General features: G+C 42.2%; 5 protein-coding genes across 5 annotated transcripts in view; 4 read left to right on the top strand and 1 right to left on the bottom strand.

Moving 5' to 3' along the window:
• The window catches only part of LOC119389686 (sodium- and chloride-dependent GABA transporter ine-like), a 272,940-nt gene that overhangs the window by 74,633 nt on the left and 183,863 nt on the right, over window positions 1-14,444 (top strand).
• On the top strand, window positions 129-2,626 carry LOC119389695 (MICOS complex subunit Mic10). The gene is made up of 4 exons (XM_037657056.2): window positions 129-271; window positions 585-632; window positions 758-867; window positions 2,492-2,626. Exons 1-4 carry the CDS (start codon window positions 199-201, stop codon window positions 2,534-2,536), a joined length of 276 nt encoding a protein of 91 aa, XP_037512984.1. The 5' UTR covers window positions 129-198; the 3' UTR covers window positions 2,537-2,626.
• On the bottom strand, window positions 4,279-5,306 carry LOC119388714 (U6 snRNA-associated Sm-like protein LSm5). The gene is made up of 5 exons (XM_037656149.2): window positions 5,141-5,306; window positions 4,943-5,038; window positions 4,808-4,835; window positions 4,646-4,718; window positions 4,279-4,427 (listed from the first exon to the last, which is right to left on the bottom strand). Exons 1-5 carry the CDS (start codon window positions 5,181-5,183, stop codon window positions 4,395-4,397), a joined length of 273 nt encoding a protein of 90 aa, XP_037512077.1. The 5' UTR covers window positions 5,184-5,306; the 3' UTR covers window positions 4,279-4,394.
• Window positions 5,646-6,298, top strand: LOC119389694 (protein PBDC1). Its single transcript, XM_037657055.2, has one exon. It carries the CDS (start codon window positions 5,789-5,791, stop codon window positions 6,296-6,298), a length of 510 nt encoding a protein of 169 aa, XP_037512983.1. The 5' UTR covers window positions 5,646-5,788.
• Window positions 6,315-11,143, top strand: LOC119389693 (DALR anticodon-binding domain-containing protein 3). Its single transcript, XM_037657054.2, has 2 exons — window positions 6,315-7,554; window positions 8,712-11,143. Exons 1-2 carry the CDS (start codon window positions 6,315-6,317, stop codon window positions 9,065-9,067), a joined length of 1,596 nt encoding a protein of 531 aa, XP_037512982.1. The 3' UTR covers window positions 9,068-11,143.

The raw sequence follows: 14,444 nt of genomic DNA, 5'->3' as shown, positions 1-14,444 counted from the left end.
TAAACTTAAATTATAGGCCGTAAAAAATTATTGGTGAAACTTCCTCTTTCTAATTTCTGAGTCGTAGACTTAAATCTTAGAGGCTATGCTTACTTGAAATACAGTACGTCACGGTTGCCATGTTTAAAAAACAGGTTTAGCATCGGATTTCTCAGGCAACGCGATCGTCGGTGACATCACCCTTCTTCCAGCAGAAACATGGCGACAAGGTCGGAGGACGTTCTCGGTGAAAAGTGGGATAAATGTGTCGCCGACACGTTAATTAAAGTTGGTGAGTCAATTATTGCTGCAGCGACGAAGCAGTAATTAATTGCAGCATTCATTTCCTCGAAACATACTTGGCGCGCAGGTGTTCGTGTTTGCGAATGCTTTTACCGCCGGCAATATCGTTAGCTGCAATACATCAATATTACTTGCCGAAGGAAGTGTTGGTTATGAGGAACTCGATTGGACGGCTTGTATCACTGTGTTCTTATAAACCGAGACACTGGAATAGAATTTGCCTATATTGTTTGTCGTGTTTCTACCTTAACAGGCGTAGTAATAGCTACATGAAGTTCCTATAACCTTCACTACTTTTTCAGGTACCGGCTTCGGTGTTGGGGCCCTATTTTCCCTACTGCTGTTCAAAAGTAAGTGTGAACGGTGTAGTTCGCTGCGCAGCATTGGCTTAGAGCGCTACGTAAGCTTGCAAAGAGTACCTACTACACGAGGGCTCGAATGGCGTGATGTTGACACCGTACTTTCGTTCACGTAGGGCGTGCCTGGCCTGTCATATTCGGCATCGGTAGCGGATTTGGGATGGGCTACAACAACTGCCAGCACACGTTCAACGAGCCTACATTGCTGCGCGCCTACGCGCTAAAGGTTCGTATGGTTAAACTCGTCAGCCTTGGTGGGATCATGCTTAACGTACCGCAGCTTTAACCACTTTTCCCGCGGCATTGTGCAAGGAAAACGCAACGCGTTTTTTCACCCGCCTGCCATTTAGCAGAAATAAGATTTTTTTGTGTGTGATACTACTGTTTGTATGTTTTAAACAAGTTCAGCCTAACAACCCGCGTGACAGTATTTACTGGGTTGGCACTCTTGGTTTATCATTTGCAACTGCATACTAATTTGGATAAGGTAGGCCGAGGGCGAGATCACTATATATTGACGGTTTGAAACGTTTTTAACTTAAATTGACCGTGATTATTCAGACTTGCCGAAGAAAAGAGCAAAACACTAGCCTCACGGCACCTGGCTGGTTTGACTGAAGCTATCAATACACCATACAACTGGCTCATTCATGCTCGGGCCTACAGAAAGTGGGACTGGGTTTGGTCCCACTTTCTGTAGCTTAGCTCACTTCCTGCATGCTTAGACTAACTGCAGAAAAGAAAAATTCTCCAAAGTTGTGGGTGACGGTTAATCTTCAGCCAGCACATCCAAGAACATTGAAAGGGAATATTTTTTCCATGTGGTCGCCATATCTCCCCGAGATATTTTCTTTCACTGGTACTCGACCTTGTTGCTAGACTAAATGCTAAATGTACACCAAAACGAAGCAGTAAGTCAATTTATACAGGTAAATGCTGTTTAAAAGTACTGTTTTCATTCATTTTACCGTCAGAGATTGGTTACATAAAGAGAAAGTGAAGGCAAAACTTCAATTTCTTTCTTTTATTTTTAATGAAGCCCTGCTATGTCGGCGTGGTTTGGTAGGTTTAGTTTCTTTAATGTGTAAGCATTCATTAGCCAGGTCTCCAAGAAAGCTATGGGTGTGTCACAGCATGGAAGCATTGCCAAACGCAGTTGCCGCTACAAGTAACCATAACATACTAGTTAGCGTTGGCTAAATAATGCCTAACGTCAGCTGGCGTTGGCGAAATGATGACTCATGTCACCTGGTGTTCACTAAATGACGTCTAATTTTGCCTAATGATTGTTGCCATGTGTCATTTAAGTGATTCAGTTACAATATTTTGCACACTGTATGACAGTCGCCTATTAGGGAGTTCCTGCAGCAATTTTTTTTTTCTTGTTTGAGTACTGTTTACACTTGTAGCACAGTAAAATTCTTGAAGGATCACACAACTACACAAACACTACCTTCGTCAACAGCCACGTGTTTCTGATTCTGGCCAAACTCAAATTCAACCAATACAGCTGTAATGAGGGATTCCTTACATAAGCAATGAAGCTGTCATTTAAGTTGTGATCAATACTAGAATGTGAATAAAGTGGGCCCTGAAAGTTAATTTTATTATTCATTGCAATTTGCATAAGAGTTGTGGAGACTTGTCTTTTTATAATTTCCTTTCACAACTCATGTTCACCCTATGGCAGGTGTTTAGTCGCATTATGGCACCATGCACCACCTACAAAACAGATTTCTAAAATATGCTAAAAATTTAGATTGTTTACTATTGCATGAGCGAGTTTTTGCAACTGGTGCCTGGTATACAAAGCAAGAGTCACCTTTCTCATACAAGCTTTTTTTTTCCAGGCAAAACAGAAGGATGCAACACCAGCAGCCACCGCACACAAATGATCCTCTCCTGCCAGCTGTACTTATGTGTTCACATGGGCTACAAGATTCTAGTTTTATGTTTCTTTATTAAACACTCTTCTGGCTAGTTGATCTTTTGTTGCTGGACTCTTGCACAATTACTTGGAATAAGAAGACTCGACCATAATAAGCCTCTTATTTGTAAAGGGTTGGATTGCCAAATTCCGCAGTGTTCCCTTTATTTTTAAACACGTATGTCGCTTAACCAGCACTCATTCCAGCTAGTGTTACGCAGGTCACAGGGTCGACTCCCTGTGGCAATTTAGTAGGGTTTGAATGCAATTATATGCCTAGTAATGAGATGCATTACCTAGCAAGTAATTAGGACCTCTACTACAGCACCGCATAGCTCCCACATTGCTTTGAGATGTACAATCCTATGAATCAGTAAATCAGAACTGGGCCAATAATGGCAACGTTTCAGATTGCACTAAAAGGCCTATACTTGCAGTCCTGTCAACTGCTCATTCTTCAGACTCAAACCACTGTAAACATAATGAAAAAAACTCCACTTCCCAGCATTGAGGGGCCTCCGACTTGGTTATGGCCTATATTACACGCGTGCTGAATGTCGCTGATCACAGGACATGAATTAGCTTTTTTTTCAAATTGCCCCAACTTTTTAATACAGGAATCCAACAGCTCCTTTTTTCAGTGTATCAAAATTATTTTAAAAGCTTGTGTGCATAAAAGAACTGCACCACATAACGAATCATAATTTGGTGCGATGCTTCAATATACACTGCCAGCAACATGGAGCAAGCAATGCCACCACAGGAAAGCACCATAAAGCAAGAAAAGAACAAAAAAAGAGGAGGTGGGGCTCGTCACGTGAACACTGCAATTGCTTGCCTCCAGCAGATGGGAGAACATAAGGGTGCATGCTACTCCCTGACACTGGCCAAACCAGAAGTAGAGATTGTGAGCTTTGGCAGTGAAGCTCACCCTCTGGAGACAACAGCACGATTTAACTTGTACTTGTCGAAAAGTTCTTTCGGTAAAAGTCTTCCTATACAGCTCCTCTTCACACGTAATCAAAAATTTTCAGTGGGACCTGATGAAGGGCACTTTTAAGTTTGATATTGTGACTGTGGGCTTTCAAAAATGATAGTCCTTGAAGCATATTCAAATGCCCCTATACATGATGCCCTGTAAATATTTGACTTTGTGGGGGGGGGGGGGGGGCAAACTTCTAAGAATGATGCCTCTTCGATAAATTGAATTTTTAAAATACTGGTTTTATATTTTGTAACATTACATTTCATTTTTCATTTCTATGACGCCGAGCACAGACATGTGGATCCCAACAATAATGGCGGCATGCAAAATGTGTCTAAGCCTGTCTGTGTCTAAGACTAGAAAATGCAGCCCATGTATGTTTTGTGGTGCAGCTGTTCAGAGGCACAGCTGTACATGAAGCTGGTAAGAAAGCTATGTAGTCAGTGTTAAAATTCTGCATACTAGAGGTCATCAGTCAGCAAGATGCCTTACATGTGCAGACCACCCAGCATGCTTTATGTAGATAAACAAAGAAAAGCAGACCAACAGAGCTACTTATGTGCACTAAATTTTAGTGAAGCAGCTTAGGTCGTGCAGCTTTCTTTCTTGAGGAGCACTACATGGCAACAGCACACCAGAAGCGCCTTGACTGATTTCAGTGGATGACTAATTCTCAATACAGTGCTGCAGAGATGTGCGCACACTACCGGAGAAGACTATACTGCTTTGCTGGAACCAAGGGGATGACATGTTTAATAACTTCTTATGTACATTGCTGGAATGAGTGAAAGGTTGACTTCTTTACGCAAACCGTGAAGCGAAAGTGCAGACGCTGTCTCGTTCATGAGTCTGGCATGTCCCCTCCAGGAACCATCTAGGAGACAGAACAAAACAAAAATTGCAGTCACAACAAAGTATTTCAAGTGATTGGTAGCTGCAAACACAATGATGATGCAAACACAATGGCTTCATTATGAACAAGGCTTCATCATGTTTCATGTTCATGCATCATGTTTCGTCCCGACCAGACGGGCTTCCGTCAAACTCTCGATTTCATTTTAAACACAATGAAACATTAGCAGTGCTACTCACCATCGTAATGTTGTTGCCATTAAGGAGGATTTGGTCGAGTTTTGTAATCCTCCTGCCTTCGGGGGTGCTCTCGCTATAAAGAAACACATTGAGACTTCGTTACATCCGGAACCCACCCGGTATGAGTATCGAAAGCGCCGTATTATAGATATATTCACTTACTATTCCGTAACATCCTCGAGCACCATATCTGTAGCAGGTTGGTGCAGTAAAGGGCAAACCTCGACAGTCTGGCATGGAGTTTTACACGAGCAATGAACAACGACGTCACATGTTACGTTTTCTCTCAAAGGATACTGACGAAGTCGTCAAAGCCGAGTAGCGTTCCCACGATTTCTTTGTCACTTTTCATGATTATGTGGATCTTGGAACCGATGCACTTGTCAATCAGCTCTGCAAAAGTTTGACAGTAAACGGAGTAACATCTCAAAAAGTTTGTCACGCGCTCACGAGAGTTGCGCCGCGAAAGAACTATTTACAAAAAACCAACAGTACCCAAGGGCAGCAAGCTTGAAGGGTTGACTGCTGACATCGTCATATTCTCGATTTAACACCGCTGGAACAATTCAGTTCAATAAAAATGCTTACTAAAGCGAAAGAAATGCCTTCGCGCGAAACGCTCGCTTGTCGTTTTGACTTACAGCCGTTAACTTGGCTTGACTTGACACACCTGACAGAAAAATGATGATGATAGCTTTCAGAGTTCGACATGAAGACTATGACGTATTTTGATTGAGACTTGCATTACTCAGAAGCATGGCCTTTGAGATTTGTTACTATTACTAAGAGAAAACGGTCGTCGGTATGCAAATTTGAACACCGCCTTTTTATAACTGAGCAGCATTACGCATTTATACTGCAATATCTTTCGCAAACAGCGTTTTACGTTTATATCTTACCATCAACAGCTTTGTAGTTTCTAGCCAATCCAAGAAGTCTGTTTCTCGTTTTTTTTGTTGTCTTTTTGTCTTTCTTTTCTTGCGAGGCTGTGAAGTGCGAGGTAGGCGCACGTGCTGTTCATGTGGATTGTTCACTGCCAGTAGAAGTTCTTGCGAGCCGGCTCAGCGCCGTATTAACAGGTGCTGTTACAGGTGCTTCCAGTGAAGAGCTGCACCTGTTCCACTTCGATCGTGAAATTGAGCGATGGCGAAGATCGCGGACGGCGTGGATCCTGTAGCGGCGCTTGGAGCCGCGCAGTTGCTCACAAGGCCTGCCTCCGAGTTCGGCAATGATCCCACGGTCGAGTCCTTGTGGGCGATCAAAGCTGTGGAACACATGGAGGTATATTTTAACCTAATCAGTGCCGTCGATCCCAAAATCCTGAAATTGACACCACACGACGAAGACATCTATAAGGCATTCAGGGAGCGCTTCCCGAACTTGGATGTCAAGCGTCTTGTGGAGTCGGAAATAAAAAGCGAAGAGTCCAAGAAGGAGTGGAGGGAGTTCTGCATGAAGTTCGAGAACGTCGTGGAGGACTTCAACTTCGCCACTCTTGTTCGACTGGACAGCGAGCGGGACTACGCGGAGGAAAACACGACGCTCGTCCCGAGGGTCCAGTTCTACGCTATTGAAATTGCGCGGAATAGGGAAGGGTTCAACGACGCCGTCAGAAAAAACTATCCTCCAAAACCTCGTCCGCAGAAGCAGTGAGTGTAAGTGTTTCGCCATGGAACTTTCTCGAACATTTGCTTTGTTCCTAGAGGACTTCTGCAGTCGAGTGCACGTGACGGACATTCCTACGATCGAAGCTGTGGGCTACACTTCCAGGAGAAGGCGTAAGCATTCGGCGGACTATCGGGTTTTCGTCGGAAGACCGAGCCACGCAAGTCTGCAGCCACACTTGGAGCGTCTCGTGCACGAACTCTTGTCTGCTAGTGCGTCCTGGACTATACCTCTCAGCAGTTGCCAGATCCTATCACCACAGTATCTCGATGTTTCTCTGAACCGCGCCGCAGCTTACAGATCGTTGTTCAGTTTTATACTTGGCCCTCAAGGGATGAGCGGTCAGCAGCAGGAACGAGTCAGCGGCGAAAACAGTGTGCTCATATTTGTCCCTCACCTCGACGAATCGTTCACGGGCATACGGACCGAAATATTGGCGGCCTATGCCTCGAGATGTTATGGTGACAGGAATGTGGGTGTTAACATCTACACCACCAAGCCATTGCGTTCACTACAGCGGCATGCTTTTCACAATATAATCACATGCGACCAAGGCTTTGCATCCGGAACACACGGAAACGACGTAGTTACTGATTACATGAAATTTTTTGAAGAGGGAGAAACATTTAATCTTAAGAGCTACGTCGCCAGCGAAGGCATTGATGTTTCGGGCCACGACGTACATCTTGGCAAAGTGAGCATTGAAAGCCCTGCGTTTGTGATTGCACGCCAGCTTGCGCACATCCTCAGAAATCACAGTGACACCAATTCTATCACTGTACTTGTAGTCATTCCAGCCTGTAAAAGTTTTGTTGTACAACAGGCTGGACTCTTGTGCACAGCGATGCTTCCCGGGGATCAGCTAAACAAGCTTCAGCCAACGGTGCTTTATTTGATTCATGAAGGGACTTTTGAACTCGGCGATTGTTCCTTCGACGATTACTTGGAGCAGAGGAGGACTTTTGTGATGGGAGCCTTTCAGCGTCCTCAAGCAGACCCGTCGGCCTCTGGCGGAGGCTGCAGTTTCGAAAACGAGTCTGCACTGACTGGCAACAACTTACAGGCAGCAATCAACGTGCTTGTGGAGACTGAAGTCACTTACGAGTTCCTCTCAAGCAAGCAGAATGTCAAGTTGAAATTGTGCGAGCGCTTGAGTCATGCAGAAAAGGGCCACTACTTCTCTCAGTACACCTTGGCTAGGATTGCTGCGATACTAGACAAGTATGAATCGTCTGTAAAAGCAGGTAATACTTCATTCTGTATGGAGGTCAGACGTGGCTTTCTGAGGCTCCTTTTGCCTGCCATGTCGCTGCTTTTAGGACAGTGGCAAAGTATATGCAGTGTTAAAAAAATGCTGCACAATTGACAATTTTCTTTTAGAAATGCTTGAGTGCATTTGCATGTTACCTGTATAATGTGAACCCAACATTGAAAGTTGCTAACTGTAATTGCACGTACAGTCAAATTATTTATTGGAAGCCTTTGTGGACCACCCCCTATCAACACCTCCTGTGTGGCTGCTTCCAATAATTTGCACTGGTGCATGTAAGCCTGCATACATAATTAAAAGAAAGCTAGGTTGTCAAAATTAATTTGCAAGCAGAACGCTGCAGCATGACTGGTGTTAAACACCATCAATCTAGTTGAAGATTTGTTAAGTTCAAAATAAAACAATGACGTGTGGCACCCATAGGCTCATTCCGTCATTTCATACTTTAGTGCTCGGAAATGGTGCCTGCCCGGCTCTTGAATGCGAGTAATACTTTCCAGCTCAATGTAAAAAATTTGTGCACAAGAATTGGGAGCGTTACCGAACCAAATCAGCACATCAGTGCCTAGAAAGGAAAGATGCGAGAGTGATGCGCATCTTGAACAAAGTGACAATCTTTGGCACACAACATTTAAGCAGAGAGAGAGAGCAAGTTTGGTTAATCCACTCTTTGTTGTAGAAATGTAGTGTATGAAAGCGAGTTCACCGTCGCACAGCGAATTGGCAGAATTGGTTGTCCAATTAGCCTATGATAATGAAAACTGCACTTCACTCAAAATGGTGCCACGGTGTTTTTGTAACGTGAAGCATTCTTCTAGATTTAAACAGGTGTGCCAGAAGCGTTTATATTTGCCTCAATATAACAGAAACATTTTCTGAGGTAAAACCTGTCGCGCTGCGCTGGATGTGCCGAGTAGGTATTTCATGAGTTTGGCAATGTGGACCGTCCTGGAAAGAGGTCTTGTTCTGGCAGAGGCTCAAAATAAACACCAGACTTCCAGCAAGAACTTCCTTAATAAGCCTTTAAGTGATGAATGAATTCTGAGAAAAGCTGTGTGCGATGTGTCTGTTTTGTCATTTAGCAGCACTTTCTTCCTGGTTTTAACTGCATTGTTTATTCTCGACTTCCAGGCACATACCCAGCACTGTGCCTGCTGGAAGACGTCGACTTTGACCTGCTCTGCGAAGAGCCCGAGTGGCTGCTGTGGCACAGGCTGTTGCTTTGCTGGCAGGTGCTTCGAGAGCCCATGCCCCAGACACTGCCTGGCAGTGTGAAAGTGGAAGTGAATGCGCACACCCTCTTCAGAGCCCTGGAGGCACTCTGCACAGAGTTCAGTGCCTACTACAGCAAGGTCAGGGTTCTCGTTCATCCAGAGCCCCACCTGAATGCCACGGTGTTCGCGCGAATCTGGCTCATCAAGGCTGTCCAGAGGATGGTGCTGTGTGTGCTGAACAGGTTTGGCTTGAAAGGGTTAAACAGAATGTGACTGTGATGCAGTCAGAATGCATTTGCATTTGTTGACAGGACAGAATGTGATTGTGTGCATTCGTGTGGACACCTCTTTTTTTTTCTTGTTTTTCGTGGTTGTTTTTTTTTTCTCTTAGAACACTTGGTCAGAGTGTAGTGGTTTTATGTTTGACTTCATTTTATATGTGAATGTTCCATTCTGTTGATGTGTTGATTGTAATGCTTTTTTTTCTTATGCAGCTACGGATAGTTTCATATTGGGTCACTTGGTGTACAAACACAAGTTAATCATGCTGTATAATATTTTGTTTGGAGGTACTGGTACCATATCAAAGCAGTTCAGAGGATGGTGCTTTGTGTGCTGAATTTGGCTTGAAAGGGTTGGAGAGGACTGCCTTGGTGATTTTTTTCTCTATGGACAGTGTGTGGGGGGTGCTTTTATATTTGACTTAATTTTGTATGTGTATGTCCCTTTCTGCTGATGTCTGCATTGTAATGTCGAGTTTTTTTTGTTTTTTTAAATATGTGGGACAGTACACAGATGGTTTCATATTGAGTCACTTCGTGTATGAAAGGTTTTCTTAGTGACAAGTTAGGCATGCCGGATGAAATTGTTTGAATACACTGTACCAGAGGATGGTGCTTTGTGTGCTGAAGTGGCTTGGCTTGAAAGGGTTGTGGACAGAATGCGACTGTGATGCACTGAAGTACAGCTGTCGTTTGTGTGGACCTTTTTTTTTTTTCTGAAATACTGTGGAAAGTATGTGGTGGCTTTATATATTTGATTTCATTTCGTATTTGTCTGTTCCTTTTTGATAATGTGTTGATTGTAATGTTCGAGATTTTTTTTATAAAAGATGGGACAATATAGATGATTTCATGTTGGGCTAGTTCGTGGGTGAATGTTTGTTTCTTCATGGCGAGTTAGGCATTGCCGCATAAAACTTCGTTTGAAGGTGCCAGTATCTGATGTGGTCATGTTTCTAAATCACGGTGCTTTGTGCATAAATTGCTCTCCCATAACTTGGGCACATCTGAGGTTCCATTTGAAATGGCTGTATAAGATGTGGCATATTTCCATAACGTGCTCATTTGTGTGGGAATGTTTATTTCTGACACTGTTCTTAGCAGCTGGGTAGTTGAATTACCATGTCTCAAAAGGGGCTGTTCAATGAAATGAAAATAACTTCATGAAATCACAATGGCGCCTTGTGTTGTTGCGACTGTACGCTGTAGAAAACACGTACATACATATACATGGGAGCATCCTCTGCATCAAATTCCTTGTGTATTTGTATCGCTTGTTATACTATTGCAGTGTGGGGTTGCAAACATATTTCCTCACTACTTTATCTCTTTTTATTTTCTTTTTTTTTCCCGCCCCCATGTTACTCTGCTACACTGTAGTAGAGGGAATATTCTGAGAAAGAATGCCCTAGCTACATGGCCAGTCAGCGCACAAGACTTGTTCAAGATTATGCAGAAACAGCACTAGACACAGAACACTAAACATGCATCGCACCAAATTGAAAAACTGCTTATTCTGCAGAGGGCACATGCATAATTATGATTCTGTCTCAAGATAGCAATGAAATGTGCAAATTACTTTATTTTTGTTTGCTCTCTGCACGCTGTGTATTGTTGATACATGCAGTTTTTTTAAGTCAACACAATGTTTGTTATCTTTATGTTGAATGTTTACTGCCGTTTCCATACAGTGCCTAAGAACCTAGACTGCCAGTGCTTGGCATGTTGTTATACAAGAGGTATATTAGTACAACAGAATTCTTCGTGTCACCTGGTGATTTTGGAATGTTCAGAGAGCTTATTGTGTCATAAGCATTGTGCATTAATATAACTTGCAGTGTGCAGGAACCCACTTGCATGCACGTTTAAGTTGTCGTCCGTGTTCTTTCCTGTGGCCTTGGAAAAAACTTGTTCTCATTAAAAGGGTTGATAACCAAATCTTTTTTTGTGCTGCATAAGGCATTATTGTCATGTCACGGAATGTCTCCTGAAAAAAGAAATTTTTAATGAACATACACTGCAAGTAAAGATGGGCAACTGTGGTGTATAAGTCTAACCTACACATAAATTCTCTAACCACTCAGATGGAGTTGCCACTTTACAGCGGCAATACATGACTGAATAGGCAAAGATGTGGGCTTGCATTAGAAGCATTACAATCACATAAAATTGGCTGAAGCATCAACTGAATTAATACAAGGCATAATTTCCCAAACCAACCAGTTTGTTATGAAGGACAGTGCAATGGCATTCGGGTTGGAATGACAAAGTTTAGCTAGGTAGATTCATGATAAAGAAGGTTGGCGTGAAAACACAGACAAGAGTACATGACAACCCGTATTTGTGTTGTCTTGATCTCTTCTCTGTGTCCATGGTTGCATGCCTACCTTCTTTTATCATGAAAAATGGATAATGCTGCAAATAAACTTGCATGCATTCCATGCTTCAAAAACTTGAATGTATGCAGTAAAGCGTTTTGAACCCTGTTAGGCAATGACTGCTCTAACCACAGGCTATGTTGTTACCAAAACACAAATTTCTTAGTCTCAATGCCACACACACGAACACGAACCTTTAGGCTAGAAAAATCCTAAACCTCAATTGCAAGGCCTTTTCTTGTTTATTATCTTCAGCACCTATTAAGCACTACCACTTTTTCATTTGCCAATGTACTAGGTTCTACGATTCGCGCTTTGATATGGTTACATCATTTTTGCATCTTCATTGCTCGTAGAAAACCATGTTTCAAGGTAGGAAAGATTCTTGAAAGTGTGCCAGTCACATCAGATAGAAATGCACTTCAGTGGGCCATATTTCCAATTCTTTTATTTTCTCATATCAAAGGCAACATATTAAAAAATTTCAGCTCAGACTGGGATAAGTTTACAGAGTGCTAATCAACCGTAAAGAATGTTCATTGCATAAATTTATTGAACAGTAATATCAATCTAATAAGTTCAAAAGGCAGGAGTACCTCTGCCCAACAATACTACACAGATGCGTTTCCCTCCATTTTGACAGGTCAAAAATCAAAAGGAACACCAGATTTTCCTTCTACAGCCGAATATTGTTCGATCCTGTGCTCAAAGAAATGTTCCATCTGGCAGAACACTCTTGAACGCGAGAGGCATATGCAAAATGGTAAAGAAAGAACGTCACATTTACACGTTCACAGGAAATGCAGTTTCGGACACATAGATCAAGCCTCTTTTCCCATATTTGTACAAAGACCATTTGCAGATGTACACTACTCTGAGCAACTGATACATCGACAACAAACAGAAGTGTACAATAAGTTCTTGAACTTTTCGTAGGAAGTGCTACGGGTCTTACTTGGTGGGTGTTCTTAGAGCTGAATTACCCTGCACATTCTTGTGAGTTTCCTCCCAATTAAAACTCCCATGCCAGCTGCGTTGCTCTATCATGCCATCAGCTTCCATCGTTGTGTCCACACAAATTGCTAGCCGGTCCTCAACAAAGATAGGAAGTTGCACAATGATATTGTGGTCTTCATGGTTCAATAGTGCTTAGTATAACACTGATGGAAGGAATGAAGAATGATAAAGCACATTATTTTACTGAGCATTACAACAACATAACCACAACAGCATTACCGAACGTTACAAGTAGATGTATATCCACTTGTAAAATTGTTTTTGTTGTAAAACGCTGTTGTTGTTCTTGTAATTTCTTGTAAATAACAAGTGGATGTACGTCCAAATTGTCCTTTTATCGTCATTCTTCATACCTTCTGTCAGTGTTATACTAAGCACTCTTTAGCCATGAACATTCACCAACTAGACCCGTTCATTGGCTTATAGATGTATTGTGATCTGCTCAAGCAGGGTATGTGCAAGGTAGCTTTCAATTTGCAATAATCGATAATTATGTTTCAAAGTAAGAATTCAAGACTCCTATGCAAGTTGTGTTGCTTGCTATTCGTTGATTGTCACTTGGTATAGAGCATGCTGCAGCACGCGATCGCCACATTGAAAGCGGTTGTGGCAGTCCTGTGAACAGCTTAGCGGAAAAAATTTGGCAAGTCTTGTGAAATCTGCACACCTGCACAGCAACAACTATGTATACTTCTTACAAGAATTCACGCAAGTTCCATGGCACACTAGACTGATGACATTTCAGCAAGCTCAATCAGTTCAAGCAAAGCTGCAGTGAAACTGCCGACGACAATCTTTAAGTAGTGGTCGCAAACAAATGAGAACAACGCACGATGCACTTCATTTGCATAAAAAGGAAGTGCTTCATTAGTTTATGCAATAAATGTGTTAGCCTGTACTTAATGTACCTTGTAGGCTACTTTGGAGTGTAACTGTCGAGTTCTAGAAGTGCACGACGAGTACTGGAGTATGTAGTGACAACATGTAAATAATTCACACCGACTTATCAAAATCTGTATTCTAAAAGCATGAAAAAAACTACTGAAAACTTTCTTTTCCTGAAGCACATTTCAGATTTGTATGAGAACTAAATATTTGCTTGCTTTACAAGATGCAATTCACAAGATTGGAATGATATGTGTTTTAGTTGCAGTGATTTAAAGTTACGCTAACTGCATTGAAATTTTAAGCCCTAAGTTAAAAGCTGGGTTTAAATTATAAATCTGTTCCTGACAACCACTACACAACGTTTAGCTTCTAAATGCAATGAATTACGTTAAAATCAGTGTGAAAGTAGTGCAACGTAAGTACTGTCATGGAGAATTGAAATAAGAACAAGTTAGGGTTAACTAAAAGACATTCTTTCGTTCGTGTTTACGATGCCAATACACTTATTTCAGCGCGATTTTGGCTGGCACGTTTATTTTGAGGCCTAAACTACCCTTGGCAACCACATAATTGGCGGTCCAAGATACTGTTCTCAACGTATCGCATGCAAAACTTAACTCTACTCTGTGATTTCTTGTTCACGTTTTATATGCCCATGACTGAACATTTGTGTCTCAGACTTAATGTGCATATGGATTGAAACACAACATCAAAACTTTTAGCACAACAACTGGTATGCGCAACTGCTTGAGATAACTGCGTCATGTTGCAACAGATTGGGCTGTCAAAGGTAACACTGGCTCTGATGTACGTGTTACGAGTCAAACTTGCATCGATATGACATAAAATGAAGGCAGCGGAAACAAAAGTATGTGAATTACCTAGCCTTCAGTATTCGCCTTTCAATCTATGAGCACTGTACAGGGACAGTATACCTACACAATTCATGCCCACACACCAGATTGAGACTCATCGGAGTGCATCCTGTATGATGCAGTATGAAAGCAGTCTACACAGCAACAAGAACCGGTATCACAGGGGTGCTTTTTTTGTAGATTTACTGATGCAACAACGTTAAACTTACAC

Source organism: Rhipicephalus sanguineus, chromosome 4, assembly GCF_013339695.2.
Source record: "Rhipicephalus sanguineus isolate Rsan-2018 chromosome 4, BIME_Rsan_1.4, whole genome shotgun sequence".
NCBI classification, from domain to species: Eukaryota; Metazoa; Arthropoda; class Arachnida; order Ixodida; family Ixodidae; genus Rhipicephalus; species Rhipicephalus sanguineus.
This window is presented reverse-complemented; position numbering and strand designations above follow the sequence as displayed.

What these genes read in the sequence shown, in the direction of transcription:
- LOC119389695 (XM_037657056.2), top strand. Translation starts at nt 199, where the DNA reads ATGGCGACAAGGTCGGAGGACGTTCTCGGTGAAAAGTGGGATAAATGT. An exon ending in TTCCCTACTGCTGTTCAAAA is followed by an intron (nt 633 to 757) that starts GTAAGTGTGAAC and finishes TCGTTCACGTAG; the next exon opens with GGCGTGCCTGGCCTGTCATA. An exon ending in TGCGCGCCTACGCGCTAAAG is followed by an intron (nt 868 to 2,491) that starts GTTCGTATGGTT and finishes TTTTTTTTCCAG; the next exon opens with GCAAAACAGAAGGATGCAAC.
- LOC119388714 (XM_037656149.2), bottom strand. Translation starts at nt 5,183, where the DNA reads ATGACGATGTCAGCAGTCAACCCTTCAAGCTTGCTGCCCTTGG. An exon ending in TTCAAGCTTGCTGCCCTTGG is followed by an intron (nt 5,039 to 5,140) that starts GTACTGTTGGTT and finishes AAACTTTTGCAG; the next exon opens with AGCTGATTGACAAGTGCATC. An exon ending in ATGGCAACAACATTACGATG is followed by an intron (nt 4,428 to 4,645) that starts GTGAGTAGCACT and finishes TCTGTCTCCTAG; the next exon opens with ATGGTTCCTGGAGGGGACAT.
- LOC119389694 (XM_037657055.2), top strand. Translation starts at nt 5,789, where the DNA reads ATGGCGAAGATCGCGGACGGCGTGGATCCTGTAGCGGCGCTTGGAGCC.
- LOC119389693 (XM_037657054.2), top strand. Translation starts at nt 6,315, where the DNA reads ATGGAACTTTCTCGAACATTTGCTTTGTTCCTAGAGGACTTCTGCAGT. An exon ending in TGAATCGTCTGTAAAAGCAG is followed by an intron (nt 7,555 to 8,711) that starts GTAATACTTCAT and finishes CTCGACTTCCAG; the next exon opens with GCACATACCCAGCACTGTGC.